Raw genomic sequence first — 15,602 nt, 5'->3', positions numbered from 1 at the left:
TCATTTCATGAGTGACCTCTCCCCACTCCAACAACAGATCCTTGCTAAACTGCTTTGCCCCTAACATTTTATTTCGATGCCAAATAAAAACGCATTTAATACCAGAATGTGAACAAGGCCATAGCAGTCCTGTATTTATATTTTATAGTCAGATCTCATCTGTTACTAGACAGTTTTCCACTCCTAATGCTTTAGTGTGGTCTCTGATGAACGTTTCAGGAAAGCATTTGGATGTTGTAGTAGTAGAGGCCAGGACTCTGATGAATTTGATGGAGAACAACCACCTGAGTATTTCCCTTGTAGCTACAAACTAACATTGGGAAAACTAAAGAATAAAACAAGAGAAAAAGTGTTTGGTGCCTTTGTCAGTATGATACTAGTTAGTGTGATAAACTAAGTTTCTTTAGCAGACAGATCTTCATGGGGTTGCTCTTCCCTGAAGACAATGCAGCTGTACTTATACACTTATACTAACTTATACTTACTGCTGGCTGGATATGAGCCAGCAGTGTGCCCAGGTGGTCAAGAAGGCCAATAGCAGCCTGGCTTGTATCAGGAATAGCATGGCCAGGAGGACTAGGGAAGGGATCGTCCCCCTGTACTCGGCACTGGTGAGGCTGCATCTTGAGTACTGTGTTCAGTTTTGGGCCCCTCACTACAAGAAGGACATTGAGGTGCTGGAGTGTGTCCAAAGAAGGGCAACGAAGCTGGTGAAGGGTCTGGAGCACAAGTCTGATGAGGAGCAGCTGAGGGAGCTGGGGTTGTTTATTCTGGAGAAGAGGAGGCTGAGGGGAGACCTCATTGCTCTCTACAACTACCTGGAAGGAGGTTGTAGTGAGGTGGGGGTCAGTCTCTTCTCCCAAGGAACAAGCGATAGGACAAGAGGAAACGGCCTCAAGCTGCGCCAGGGGAGGTTTAGGTTGGATATTAGGAAAAATTTCTTTACTGAAAGGGTTATTAAGCACTGGACCAGGCTGCCCAGGGAAGTGGTGGAGTCCCCATCCCTGGAGGTATTTAAAAGAGAGGTAGACATGGTGCTTAGGGACATGGTTTAGTGCTGGACTTGGCAACGCTAGGTTAATGGTTGGACCTGGTGATCTTAAGGGTCTTTTCCAACCTAAACGATTCTATGATTCTATAGCAGCTGAGGACATGGACTCTCTCTCTCTTGACAAAAGGAAAGAAACACACTAATTCTCATCTGGAAGTGTACAGCCACATTTCTCAGCTTGAAAATCATGAACTACCGTATGTCATGGAATAACGGGGGAAGTTAACATTTCTTTAGGAATGTAACAGGCCAACTGTTACTAGGAAAAGCTAGTTTCTTCTTAGTTCACGTAAGGGTCAATTATTAAGGAAACGGAGCAAGAATCAATTTGATTCCTTTCTAGTCACATAGAGCACTTCAGTGCCAAACTGACGAACTCCTTCATCAAGAACTTGGCAAAGTTATAAGCAAACAAAAACGACAGAGAGAAAGCTGGAAATCTAGATTGGGGAAAAAAAAGAGGAAAGACAAAACAATTACAAAAAGAAAACTAAATGCTAACAGATACAGAAGGAGAAAGGACAAGAACATCACAGAAAAATCAATGAATCAAATCTTATCTCTTGTTCCTGCTAAGATTCCACTGTTTTCACACGAAGCTCAGAGAGCCACTTAAGCCGAACAGCGTCTTAACTTATAAAAAGTTTACCTGGTTTTAATGTATTTTCTGGAATAATGCCCTACTCAGCCTCAATAGGATGATCATGATCAGACCACAGTGAGAACTGCTCAAAGCTCAGCTGAGCAATGCCTCCTGGGAATGCATTTTCTTTCGATGCTTCTTAGTGTCCACTTGATACCAAAATGTTCTATCAAGCTGGTACACTCCAGTGCACAGCCTGCAGCCATTGGCGTGCTGTGCAGAACTGGATACGGTGTGCTAGAGGAACTTTCTGCACACTCATGATCACCAGATTTGGGCTCTAGCAGAGCAAAGAACAGAATGCATTTCAGATCTAAAGACACCTCAGGGAAAACATTCTGCTAATTCCTTCCTTTCTAGTTATGCTGTTTCTTTTGGGTCTTCTATAGATGTTAGGAACCAGGGTTAACATCATAAACATGCTTCTTTAGCTGAGGTTCTGGAGAGGTCATACCCTTATCAGTTTTTTTCTGGTTACTCCCAGCACTAACATTCTACCAGGCTTCAGCCATCCCTTCTCCTTCCCTCCAACATCAGCACTTGAGTAGATTCCATACTGAATATATTCCATATACCATTTGAGACTACTGTGACAAACACACAACTCGGTACCACCACTTCCCTCTCTGAATGTACCTGAATCCATGCCCTAATCATCAGTCTGCAGGATCTCCTGCTGTAGTAGCATTTGCCAGTTCTGCTATAAGTGTTCAGGTTTTTATGATACATTTATAATATTCACTGGAGCAAATACTGGGACTCAAATCCCCTCTCCCCTTGACCAGGCTCAAGAACAGATCTGAATCAAGTGGGTCTTACACTCCATGACTGATGCTGGAGCCAAAACAGAGTAACACTACTACCTCTTTGTTTTCTCTCTCTCCCTTTGCAACACCTCTCTTCTGAAAGGACTGATTCTGTTCTTCTCTTACCCCTCACTTTTTCAGGATCAGGGCCTGGGTACCAAACTCTAGCTATCAGCATCGTATCATTGTTGACTGCAGGTGAATATCTGTAGTTTGGAGCAGAGGATTCAGCACTGTTTGATTTTAATATTCAGACAAAATTTTGAGGTGGGGTTCAGGAAGGAGACAATTTTGTTGAAGGAACACAGCAAGGCAGAGGCTTAACAAAGAGGACATGCAAATGGAGCCAGGACACACCCAGTGCTCGTGCTGTAGAGATACGAGATGTAGCGGGAGAAATGCAGCAGGAGAGATAGCAGCTCTCTAGGATTCATTTTGCCAAAGCGATTCTGAAGCCAAGAGCGTAAGTGTCCTATTCCTGGTCAAATGGACAGTACTTGGACTTATGCAGGCTGGCAGAATTCACACTAATATACAATGGGAAAAGAGCCGCAAATGCCAAACTGCAATGAGTTGCCGGCACAGCAATGATAGGGGTAAATTATGCTGACAGCTGCCTCATTTCAGTTTCATACTCAGAACAAATTCTGAATTTGTTCTGACATTAGTGGAAACAAATTAATCTTCCTCTAGTTTACTGCATGAAATTTAGTGCTTGCACAATGAAAAAGAAAAGATATTTTCAGTCAGCTGCAATACCTCAAAATCCCACTAAAATGATTAAAAGTTATTAGTGCCTCTTCAGAAAAGCTGCTTCAGATTGCCGGGCTAGCTGATTTATGCTTTACTGATGAGAATCAGAAGGGTTCCAGATGACCAGAATCTTCTCTTTCCTTCTGCCTCTTCTAGGCATTATGATAAACCTATTGTGCCTGAAGAGATGGGGAAATAAAAAGACCAAGCTGACATGGAGGCAAACATGCTGACACAACTCACAAAGGTAAGCCACAGCTGCATGGCACAGAGGTTACTGTTAAGAGTGTAATGCAAATGAGTCCTTTCAAAACCCTGTTAAACTCCTCAAAATGTCAATTTTCTCCTTCAGGTGTTTAATAAGCTTCACTCTCCCCTAAACCAGCTTTGTGCATAGTTTGAGAATGAATGTTGTTTTGGAGACTGAGGAAGACACAGTCAGCTGTGGCATTCTGAATGACTGCAGCAGGGCTCTTCATCTGGGAGGCGGGAAAAGCTACTTTTTCATGGGCACCCTCTGGGGTCTGGTTCAGCACGAGACACTGGAACACTGAAGTACAATTAGAGTGCTTTTTTCATCAAGGAGTTAGTTGCAGGACACCGCTGGAGTTTGACAGCTTAGGCTTCAAAGAATACAACACACCATTCTCCAGTGACTTTGCTCTGTCAGCAGGCTTTGGAACCACAGTAGCTCCTTAAAGTTGCGCTGGTTAACAGTCTGCTGACAAACTCAAGCAAGTTTGAGGGACATTAGTACTGCCACTGTCTCTACTATATCTGAGCTGATATTACATGCAAATTCATGAGAGTCCTGATAAGCTCAGCATTCGTCTTGAAGCATTATGCCTTATTTCATGTACACATTTCCCTTCTAGCATGAATATATTTGACCAACAGGCAGGGTGAAAAGACAACTAAGATCCTCTAATCCAATTGTGTATTTCACAAGAGAATCCCCCACCTCTAATCCAAAAACCAGAACTGTCCCTGTCAAACTTTCAGCACAAGGAACTAGAAAGACTTGATGAGAATGTAAATATAAAGCCCAGTCACCTGTAACGGGTGATTACAAGCTTTATAGGACTACTGAATAGCCATGCTATTTTGTAATTGGAGAAATGATACTTCAAGTTTTCTTTATCTTAATAAACCTGGAGGAAAAGTTGTTGTTACTTTACATATTTTGCAATGTTTCAGTAAATTATATTCTTCCAGTATTAGCTCAATAGTATTTAAATGTTCATGGTGCTCAAAGGGTGTTATTTGATCACTGTATTAGCATATGCACAATGTTTACACAGCAAACCAGTTTACATGAATTTTCATTCTGACCACAAATACAGTCTGACAATAAGCAGATAAACAAGAGACAGAATAAATCACTTTCACTGAAATCCTTCCCTCTGCAGTGTACCACCTGCTAAAACTAAAAATGCCTGAAGGCTTTTAGTTATTCAAGTTTATTTTGTGTTATTCTTTACCTACCTTCACTAATACTGTTCTCTTTAGCAGCCAGCTAGCACAGTAGGGCCTGGTAAAGCCATCATAATTAAAGGTCTATTTTCATTTTTCTTTTAAGATCTCTTTACAAACAATTAGAAGTTTATTGCCTGATCATAAAAAGTTGTTTAAACTGTAAAGTGACATGGAAAACTTTTTCCTGAAAGAACACTTCTAAATCTTATTTTTTTAGAAATGAAGGCATCACCTCAGGATTTGGCAGAGTTTTAACAATTGTGAGTACAAGTTGTACCATGGCTTCTAGCATCCTGCACATTTTTACATAAATTTGTAAAGTATTTCTTTCCTATTTGAGCCTCAGTTCTGATCTGACTACTGAGGTATCTTACTGGGTTTATATCATAGAATGCTTTGGGATGGAAGGGACCTTTAAAGGCCATCTAGTCCATCCCCCCTGCAATGGGCAGGGACATCTACAACTAGATCAGGTTGCTCAGAGGCCCGTCCAGCCTGGCCTTGAATGTTTCCAAGGATGGGGCATCTACCACCTCTCTGGGCAACCTGTTCCAGTGTTTCACTACCCTCATTGTAAAAAATTTCTCCCTTGTATCTAGTCTGAATCTACCTTCTTTTAGTTTAAAACCATTACCCCTTGTCTTATCACTACTGACCCTGCTAAAAAGTCTGTCCCCATCTTTCTTATAAGCCCCCTTTAAGTACTTAAAGGCCGCAATAAGGTCCCCCCACAGCCTTCTCTTCTCCAGGCTGAAGAGTCCCAGCTCTTTCAGCCTTTCCTCATGACAGGTGTTCCATCCCTCTGATCATTTTTGTGGCTCTCCTCTGGACCCTCTCCAACAGGTCTATGTCCTTCTTGTACTGAGGACCCCAGAGCTGGATGCAGTACTCCAGGTGGGGTCTCACCAGAGCAGAGTAGAGGGGCAGAATCCATAAATATATTTTAGCCTAAACACACTCTGGCAAGGCAGAAAACTGTGGTCCCTGTTGTTGGGCTCCTGCTACAGAGGAGAGGGAACTTTCCCAAAAGCATCCTGGAAAGTGGCCACAAAGAAAGAAGAAGAGTCTGGCTCTTTGGTCTAACCTGTTGAAGTTTTTTTTAAGATAATTATTCCCTATATGTGTTTAATAAATTAGATTTCTCCTTAGTCCAACAACGAGATCAGAAAGGATATATTCACTTTTCATCCACAAAGACATGCACAAAAGTAACCATCTACCTGCACAGCCCCAAAAAGCACATGTGCTTGTGTTTTACTGAGGATGACAAACACACCTATGAATGACTGGGAGGGAAGAGGGGAGATGCAAGGCCACAAAGTATGAACAACAGGCTAAGAGACAGTATAATCCACCTTTGGATTTCACCTCTGTAATGCGTCTTCGCAAGCTTAGTAAAAAATACGGGGATGAAGCAAGTATCTGTAAAAGACAAAGGGGCCAGAAGGGGGACATTATGTATCTCATGGAAACCTACCCCCTGCCCTCCCCAGTTTCATGAGCTCCATCTGTTCTCTCGGCTGCTACACAGCAAGGGTAATCCCAAACTGCTGGAGGCCGTGAGAAGAGAGCGAGCACAAGCCCCTCACCCAGTGCTGCAGCTCTGCAGGCAAGTAGCCAGCCTGAGGCCAGAGCTGTTGGATCAGGTTCTCCCAGACTCCCCAGGCAGTAGGGGCAGGACCCAGGGGCCTCGGTAAAAGCATTGGTCTTTGAAGGTATCTGAAAACCCAGCTAGGCCCAAGGAAACCCAAATGCTTGGGAGACCGTTTTTTCCTTCTCTGCACTGGCAAGGTTATGGACTGGATTGTGTGACTGATGGGCAAACAAGTATCAGAACAAACTGCAAGAGGATTTGAAAATCTGTACTTTAGAGGCATAAGGACTACCAAAGGTCAGCTGGCAGACAGACACAGACAGAAAGCTAATGAGGACTGCCTGGGAACGCAGAGAGAAACAGCACAAGAACTCTGTTTAGTGTAAAGCAATACCAGTCCTGGCCTTTCCGGCCATCTGCCCATGCTCTAAACTACCACATCACTAACAGAGACAGGCAGCTCTTCATCTGGTGCCACTGATTCTGGGCTACGGGAAACAGAAAACCATCATCTTTACAGTTTGCCAAGTAGGGGTCCCAGAAAGGGGATGACTGTCTTTACTCACTGCTCTTCAACTGTGAGCACTGGCAGCATTGCTCATCACCCAGCACTGAGTTAGTACAGACACAACTATGTTCTTTTAAATGTCCTCTTCCCCCATTCAACCACTCTTCCGCTTTGACTTTAAGTTAGAAAACAATAGAAAAACTGCTTTATCTTCTCTGAATATACAGTACGTGCTTCCTATTTATTCCCTGAATGTATTTTAATATATTTTTAAATTGTTAGTACCACCAAACTCCATTTTTCCAGCATTATGTCAGAGTAGTTTTTTTATCCAGCCTATGGTGGAGCTTTCAAGTGCTTTTTGTTCACTCAAAAAAAAAAAAAAATCAACTGTGTTGGTTTTCATGCTCTTTATAAAGCATTGGACGTACCAACGTGTTTGAGATGCAAAGAGTAGAGGAAGCTTATCTTTGGTCCAGTTCTGCATGCAGTGTAATTAAACCTGTCCCTTACTATTTTCTGCAGAATATTTTCCATTTGTGGTTGAAAGCAGACCGTATGGGCAAGTAGCAGATGTTTCCTTTTAGTTCTCCATATGACTGTGCGGATGCCCAATATGCGAAAATGATTTTTCTGGCAAGAGGTGCTATGAGGAACTGTGGCTCCTTTTGTGCTCTACACATTTCATTCAGATTTCCTGGGGCTCTCTTTTTATCCCCAAGGATCATTATTCAGTCTCTTGGTGGAAAAGTGAGAACACAATTATAGCATACAGGTTTTAACCTTGGCAACATGTCTCAAGCGCACTCTAGTGAAAACAGAGTTCACCTAGCTTTTCTGACCTTCCCCTGCAACTTAAGCCCTATTTGGTATTCCTCCTTGCCCTACACTGCTGAGACATGGCTATGCTCTGACATGGTTTACATCCAAGTAGTAAAGTGGAACAACTTATGTTCTCACTCACACAAAGGTATTCCTGACAACCATACACCAAAGCTGGATGCAATGAGAAGAAATACTGGCTCAGGGCGTACTGTTAGAAGGATCTTCCTCATAACTTTCAGGTGCACATAAGAGCCTGAGAAACAAGTGCCCTTCAGCTTGCTCTGTGCAGTGCTCTCATAGCCTTGGGGAAAGCAATGTCATAGAAAGCCTTGCAAGAGCAGGGGTGACAAGAGTGCTAGGTCACAGCAGAAGCACAATTCACATGAGACTGCAAAAGACTTCTTGCAGAGTGGGACAACGTGCCCTGCCTGGTCCAGCCGATGGCCTGTAAAGCGCTCTGGTGTCTTCTGGCATGAAAACCACTGTATAAAAGCAAGTCTTTATCACTTGTTCTGAGCATGCAGAGAATTACTCCAGTTGGCAGGAACTCTTGGGAGACTCTTTAAGAAAGTGAGCCCACTGCAGTGTTTTTAAGTAAACATCTTTCTAGGATTGGTTTTGGCCCCATTTCATTAAAAAGTTAAATCCGGAAGCAAGCACTGCATTTTTTTCCCCAAGCATTTACAGGCATTCACAGCACACCTGCTCCATACCACTCCTTTTTTAGACTGTGGGAGGGTGGTATGCACTGTTTTGCCAGATAGGTGACTTTTTAAATAGCAGCACAGTACTGACTGAGCGTGTTCAGGAGTAACTTCCCTTCATCGGTTAGGTCAGGCTGTGAAATACTGAGCCAGACAAAGACATGGACTTCCACTGGCAACTATCACTCAACAGCTTCTGCTGCTAAAAGGAAAAGTTCTTGTGAATCTTTCTGCTGAAGCTTTCAGGACATCTTGGGCCACATGTGCTATTTACTTCTCTCCATAATAATGGTTTCATACGCTATCTGGAGGTAGGAGGAAGATATATAATGTTATCTTTGCATTTCTTCATCCTTTCTGTGATTGGCAAGATCATGAAAAGAATAAAAAAAAAAAAAAGATGATTCGAAAGTCCAAAAGATTACTGACTCTTGAAACACAGTTTTGATTCTGACCTTGATAGCAAATGCAAGAAGAACGACACAAAAAGGGTCTTTTATCCTATTGCCAAAGGAAGAAAAAAGAAAAACAAACCCAAGAGAGACAACAGAAAGTAGTATGTGTTTCAGCATTCAGCTGCAATGCAAGATTAAAGCATCTGACTTCATTTAGCTTCACTAAAACCCCTTAGGTGGTGACAGCTGTGTGTAACAGGAACCAGTTAAGCTCCCATCTAGGTTATGGTATTGAGCCAATTCAAGTATTCCCTGCAGTTCTGACCACAGACAGCAGTTAGTTGCTGTTGTATGCTTATCTGTGTATATCTCGACCAGTCCACACTCCAGCAGCAACTGGGAGAACTTGCAGAAAGCTTTGAAATTACTGTCACAAAGGAGACCAGATATCATTGGTTTTGGTTACTCCATAGCATTCTGGGAGCAACAGTTTACCTGAATTGCTTCATTTTCACTTGATAAACAAGTTGACTGTGCCACAGCGAAATTCGCATGCCCGAGGAGGGTGACAAATAAGTGAGCACTCAGCCTCTTGCATAATTACCTTGTCCTCCTGCTACCACTAGTAATGCTATGTTTAACTTTGAAGAAAGGAAACTGCCGTAACACAAACTAAACTGTTCAGCCCAGGAATACAATGTGTTGACTGTATGAGGTCTGAAGCTGTATGTATCACTGCTTCTGGTGATTTCTACTCAAATCCAGTGAATCTACAGCAGTTGGCACCAAGTTTCTGTAAATAAGGCACTAAAGACAGCTCTTCCTATCTTTTTCAGAGTTTAAGCCACAAGGTCATACGAAATATCCCAAAACTGTTTTTAATTTTAGCAAAGAAGGTGTTAAGTCATGCATTTTACTGTTTAAAACAAGTTTTCCCTTCATTCATTTGAAGAAAAACCTAAATATTAGGCTTATGAGCTGCCAAAAGCAATGTATCCTGCACTGAGATTTCCATAAACTTGTCCTGATATTATACTGTCCTTGTTGCAACATTATGCTATGTGCATGGAATTGCTTTGTGAGGCCTGAATATTCAGAGCACAGATCTGTTACATTCTAGAGCTTCTGGCAGACTCCACTCCAATAATGTAGGCACTGAGGCTGGTAGGAAGTAAAATTAAATGAAGCCTATTCAAAAGTTTTCCAGGCTATTTTTCATCATTTTAAGTCTACTTGGAATTACATACTCTTTTGGGGTCATTTTGTCTTTTCCCCTATTAAGGTCACCTATTAAGAAACACATTTTAGCCTTAGGCAATACACTTCAGTGTTTTTCAAGCTAAAACATGAATACATGAGAAATGAAGAATTTTAGTTCTGAATTTAGTTCTGAATTATTCTAATATAATGCCTCCCCCTGCATTCTTAGACCACAATAGAGTTCTAAGCCTGTTCCATGACCAGAGTGACTATCATTTAAAGATTGAATTGACTGACTACCTGCAAATAAGATTAGACATGTAAGTGACATTACATATTTTTAACAGTTAAAAAAAAAATTGAATGAGAAGTACACACAGCAGATGAGACTCAACTATGAGTTTACACAGAGAAAAGGTCAGAGCCTTCTTAGCAGAAACCATAAACATTTTAAAAGTTTTCTAAAATTGTACAAAAACACCCCTCAGAACTACCAAAAAAAGGTACAAAGGGTTGATGAACTTTACTTACTTTTTCTATACCAACAATATAATTACTGCATCTTAGTTCACAAGCAAACATCACTATACTGGCTCCAGAGCACTCCTGACAACAATACGCAGTTCAGTACAACAGGTGATCGCAGCCCATGTTCACTGAAGCACAGAAACAAAGTTCTCCCTGCTAGACAGTAAGGTATGCTGGCCGCGCAGTGCAACAGAATCTTCCACAAAATCAGCTCAGTAGCACTTGGACTTTCTGCCCATACAGAAGCGGAGCCCCAGTGGCACTGAAGTCACTTTAGACGCATCACTGAAGACAATGAATACACCACTGAAGTACAGAGTTGCTACAGCACTTTCCTAAAATATGCTCATAAAAATACTGACGAATATTGTGGACAAATTAAGAGTGAAAGGCTGTTGTACTCTTCTGTGATTTGTAACCAATTCTTGTACATTTTAAAATTATTTTTTCTGTTTACGGTATAGTACACAGGTTTTATATGGAATCTGTGCTTAAGAAAAGCTGGAGTAAAACTCAAACCAGAAACTATTTTTCTATGACAAGTGTATACAAAATACGCAACTTGCTACTACAGCAATTATTTCTGCTACAAATTTTCAAAGGGCGTAGACACAGATGCTGAGGATCAGGACTAACCAAAATTATAATGGAAAAAAATTAGAAAAAAAGAAGAAATAAAAGAATAAAGAAAAAGAATGAACTAGAGATAAGAACTGGAAATGATGGATAGGAAAGTTAGAAGAAACTATGAGGGAAAGAGGAAAAAAAAGAATGGTGGGCTAAGAAGCAAAGATGATGGGAAATGAAGAGACAGTAAAGGACTGGCTGCCAAAGAAGATAAGATCAAAGAAGTAGTATAAAAGGAGGAGATTTAAAGAAGGTAAGAGAGACTTCAGAAAACCCCACAGACAAGATTTTTGGAAAAGCTTTCATTTGCTCAGATATGCTGCCACTGAACTTGATACAAAAGAATTAGGTCAAGATGGATCACTTAGGGAAAAAAAAATCCACAGTGCGATTTTTTTCAAAGAACTGTAGTTTTGTCCTCCTTTTTGTATGTATGTAAACATACACTTATGCATATATTACTTCCTGGTTGGTGAGGAGTTACTTAATGGCACCATGTATTTTTTTGCTGAAACCCAATGCTGCAAACAAACAGGGTGTAAGTGATCCCTCCCCACCAATGACAGTGGCCTAATTAGCCCCTTTTTTCTCAGGTGGTGCTGATGGATCTCTCAACCTGATTTACCTACCAGCTGTGTAATTCTGCAAAAGCAGCTTTGATCTTCTTCACAGAATTATCCACTTCCTCTTTGATCATCATACGGTATCTGGTTAGAGAAACGGTGCAACGCTGCAAGTCTTTTACTGATTTTTCAATGTTTGGCCCTAAAATAGAAAACAAAAATTACACAAAAGTCAGAAAGCTGGTTTTGGCTTTTCTGAATGAGAGAGCAGGAATAGTTCAACATGTTATTTTCCCAGATTAGGATGAAGTGGTTACCCTACTGAAGTCTATAAATCCAACTTTTCCATAGTCCTTCTGTGGTGCTGTTCAGTTTCTAAACATGTTTGCTCAAATTCATTCCCCAAATCAAATAAATGCTAAAACAGCACTATTAATTCAAATTATTTATTTTAAATTTCATTTAATATAATGTTAAAAAGACCATAAATTGTTCTAGTCATTTTTGTTACGCTAAACATGATTCTGCTCTCACTTTCCAACACATCTCTTCTTCACGTATTTTTTTTTTTTTTTCCTAGAGGCCTCAGCTGTCTGATCACCTCAGCACACAGCAACCAGGGATCCAATTTACCTCTTTTTTTGACTGAATCATCTGTCTTTGTTTCACGTTGGGTTGCAGCATTGGATGATTTAACTGAGGAAGATTTTGACTTTGGCCTGCCTAGGTTACACTGGAGTTGAACTGATGACTGAAGAGACTCATGCTGTTCTACTCCATTCATAGTCTTTGGGTTTAATTCCACAGATACTCTCTGGTGTTCTCGTGCTTTGTCTGCAAGAAAACATTAAGGTAGAGAACAGGGATTTATAAGATTAAGAAAGATACGAAGCCTTATTGTGGAGCCTGAATGACCTTATGTTTATACACTGGAAAAAAAATCGAGGTTTTTTTTTTTCACTGGCATACATTCCACAGAACCTTGGAAAGCAATGACAGAACAGAAACAAAATGGTTTTGGTTATTAAACACTAATCTGAACACATCTATGTTTCAACAGCCTAAAAAGAAAAACGCATTAAAAAAAAAAATCAACTCTTCCATGCTGATATGAAAAAATACCTCATAACATAGAAAGCATACTAGCAACTGTAATCTGCCCAAATATTAGAGAAGAGAACTAGAGAGGAAGTCTGCTATGGAAAGCACAAGACTTTAATGTTGATATATATCTATCTATATAATCTCACACACAAAAAGTGTTTGTCATTTAATCAGCATTTTAAAAGCACTGATTAAACATTCCTACCTGAAATACTTACCTTGCCTGACTACAGATTTCTATCAAAAGCAACTGCTCAGAGGGACCAAGCAGGAAATGAAACAATGTCAAAGATTAGGCTCCTGGATTCAACAGCTTCAGAGGGATAAGATAACAATACCTGAGCCTGTTTGGCTGCCACAAGATGACCTAGTTTACTCTTTCCAAGACTCCAAAGGGATTCAAGGTATCAGCATAATGATAGAGGGACAAGCAGCCAAAGAATGGCTATGAAAACTGACAGGTAAGGCCAGCTACTACTGCCACTGTGAATTTTAGTTAAGGGAACAAGCATAGAAAATGATTTGTTGTGTTAACTCATTTTTCTAATCTTTGTACTCACTTGATGAATGAATGAAAGTTTGTTCTGAAGATGTTCTTCATGCATCACTTTATTCAGCTGATGTTGTGTGGTGTCTGGAGAAAAGGGGCTTGTCAGATTAACAGCTGGATTATAGCCCACGGAGGGGGATTAACACTGCTGGGACTGAGCGATACCACCTGGACAGCTCCAGGATATCAGCTACTGACTTCTTTGTGCCCTGGCTGGGCACTAGAATGGGTGTAAAGTACACCTTGGTATGTTTCCATAGCAATCACATAACGCCAGAGGAACAAGGAGGAACATTAGTGCCCGCATTTCTAAAACAGCTTTTGTTAATGGGCTTTAGAAAGTGAGTCTGTAAACAGAAAAAGTATCTTATATAAAACAGTATGTAAGAAAATAGTTAAAGAAGTTAAAGAAACCTGTGTATCTGTGAAAGCAAGAAACACCAGGTATGCAGCACTCTGAACATATCAAAGGTTCAGTGCAGATACCAGTCTCACACATAGCCAGGAACTCTGTTCTGAGATAACTGCCACTAACCTCGTGCAAGCCTGCCTGCATCTCATACTAACGCAGATAGCTTTGATTTATAAAGAATGTTCTTTCTACTGTCAGTTGCTAAATAATTCCAACAGAGAGTTAGAAACAAGCAGTCTATCAGCTAAGCTATGGAGAAAGGCCAGGGCTATTGGGTTCTGTCCCCAAGATTAGATATTTTGAAATTTGTTGTTAAAGTGCAAAATATTTATTTTCTGCATTTAATTAGAAGCTTTGGTGTACTTGTCAAGGCAAATGACAAACTGACAGCTTTTTGCCTAAAGACAGACATCTGGAACAATGGTTGTACTCTAAAAACTTTTTAATCTTTTTTTGTCTGCAATATACTTTGACACTGTTTCTTCCAAAATGACACACAAGCTACTTTGAAACCCAGCAGCAAGATGACCAACATAGCCTAGCAAACAATACCTTAGTATGCTGCAATTGAACTTTCAAATCTGATTGAGAACAATCAACACAATTAAAAATAGATTGAGAAAGTCTGCATCAAATCTCTGAAGACTTGGGCCAGCTAAGAAACATGGTTAACAAAATCTAGGGACAAAGTCTCTCTCAAATACTTGAAAGAGAAGTCAAAGGTTTGGGTAATAGTAGCTACAAGTAAACTGTTGCAGGGTTCAGTACGTCGTTGCCTGGAACATAAGCACTAGTCTAATGTGTGAACTCCGCTGTATTAACTGTCAAGTATTACCAGACCTGCCAGTAATGGCAGCAGCCCAAATAAACTTGCTTTGCAGTCTTCTGAGCTGCCATCTTCGAAATGAGTAGTTTATCTTTTTGTAACAGCTTGCCATTCAAAAACCTTTTAAATAAAGTGAACCTCAATGGATTATTTGGCTGAAAGAAGAAAAAAAAAACTCCCTTGAGATAGAAACAGGAAGTTTGAAGGATTCACTAAAAATCATCCTACATGAAAAACAATTTTAAAAAGTAGAAGAGAGATCAGTATCTGATTTGTACCTGGTTTTACACAAGTCCCTGCAAAAGTAATAGCTTGGCAAGGCAGCATTAAATATCCTTTCAGTGCATTCATGCCCCTTCTTTACAAGGATATGCACAGGAAGGGTAGCTGTAAGTCCTTCAGATCGCGTGTTGCCAAGGACTCTAAGACGACGACTTGGAGGGTTTGCTCTAGTCATAATTTTGAAGTCATCTGGTTTATTTGGGGCCTTTTCCCCTTCAAGATATTGAGGGAGAGCCCCTGAACTGACTCATAAGTAAGTGAAACACTCCCTAAGGCCCTCCATGATGAGGCAATTTGGCTTTCCAGGACCTTGAATTCTGTGCTTTATTTTCTCTAGCAGGTCTTGAGTCCCTGTAGGAAACCATCACACAAAAAAGCAACAACTAAAAACTTCTCAGAAAAAGAAAATGGAATAGTGGCAAGAAATAAGCAGACCAGAACTAAAGGTAATAGACACATGTTCTCCCCTATCACTTTCTACCATGGGACACATTATGGAGAAACACCAGCTACACTGCATCCTCCCCCTTCTGGTCCCTGAAGTCCCTTCCAGGCAGCCAGGATTTTATGGCTCTGAAAGACCTAATCTCACAGACTGTGAGTTGGTATAAGCAAAGCTTCAACTTCATGATCCTCATGGGGAGAAAAGCATAAGGGACTGTCAGCAGACACCTGATTATGATCCCTCTAAGCTGTGAGCTGTCTGAAGGTGACAGTGAAATGACTACAGTAACATTAATTTGATAGGGAAGGAA

The 15,602-nt window shown here is 40.8% G+C and overlaps 1 protein-coding gene across 6 annotated transcripts in view; it reads right to left on the bottom strand.

Moving 5' to 3' along the window:
• SPATS2L (spermatogenesis associated serine rich 2 like) overlaps nt 1-15,602 on the bottom strand; it is a 163,984-nt gene that overhangs the window by 12,287 nt on the left and 136,095 nt on the right. For all 6 annotated transcript variants that reach the window (XM_087734315.1, XM_087734314.1, XM_087734318.1 and 3 more), the window contains 2 exons: nt 12,307-12,507; nt 11,740-11,875 (listed from right to left, as the gene is read on the bottom strand). In XM_087734315.1, coding sequence (XP_087590441.1) covers nt 11,740-11,875; nt 12,307-12,507 — 337 coding nt within the window. The remainder of the gene's footprint in view (nt 1-11,739; nt 11,876-12,306; nt 12,508-15,602) is intronic.

Source organism: Nipponia nippon, unplaced genomic scaffold (assembly GCF_047370975.1).
Source record: "Nipponia nippon isolate SJK-2023a ecotype South Korea unplaced genomic scaffold, ASM4737097v1 scaffold_5, whole genome shotgun sequence".
NCBI lineage: Eukaryota > Metazoa > Chordata > Aves > Pelecaniformes > Threskiornithidae > Nipponia > Nipponia nippon.
The sequence above is the reverse complement of the archived record's forward strand: the minus strand, read 5'-3'. Positions and strand labels throughout refer to the sequence as shown.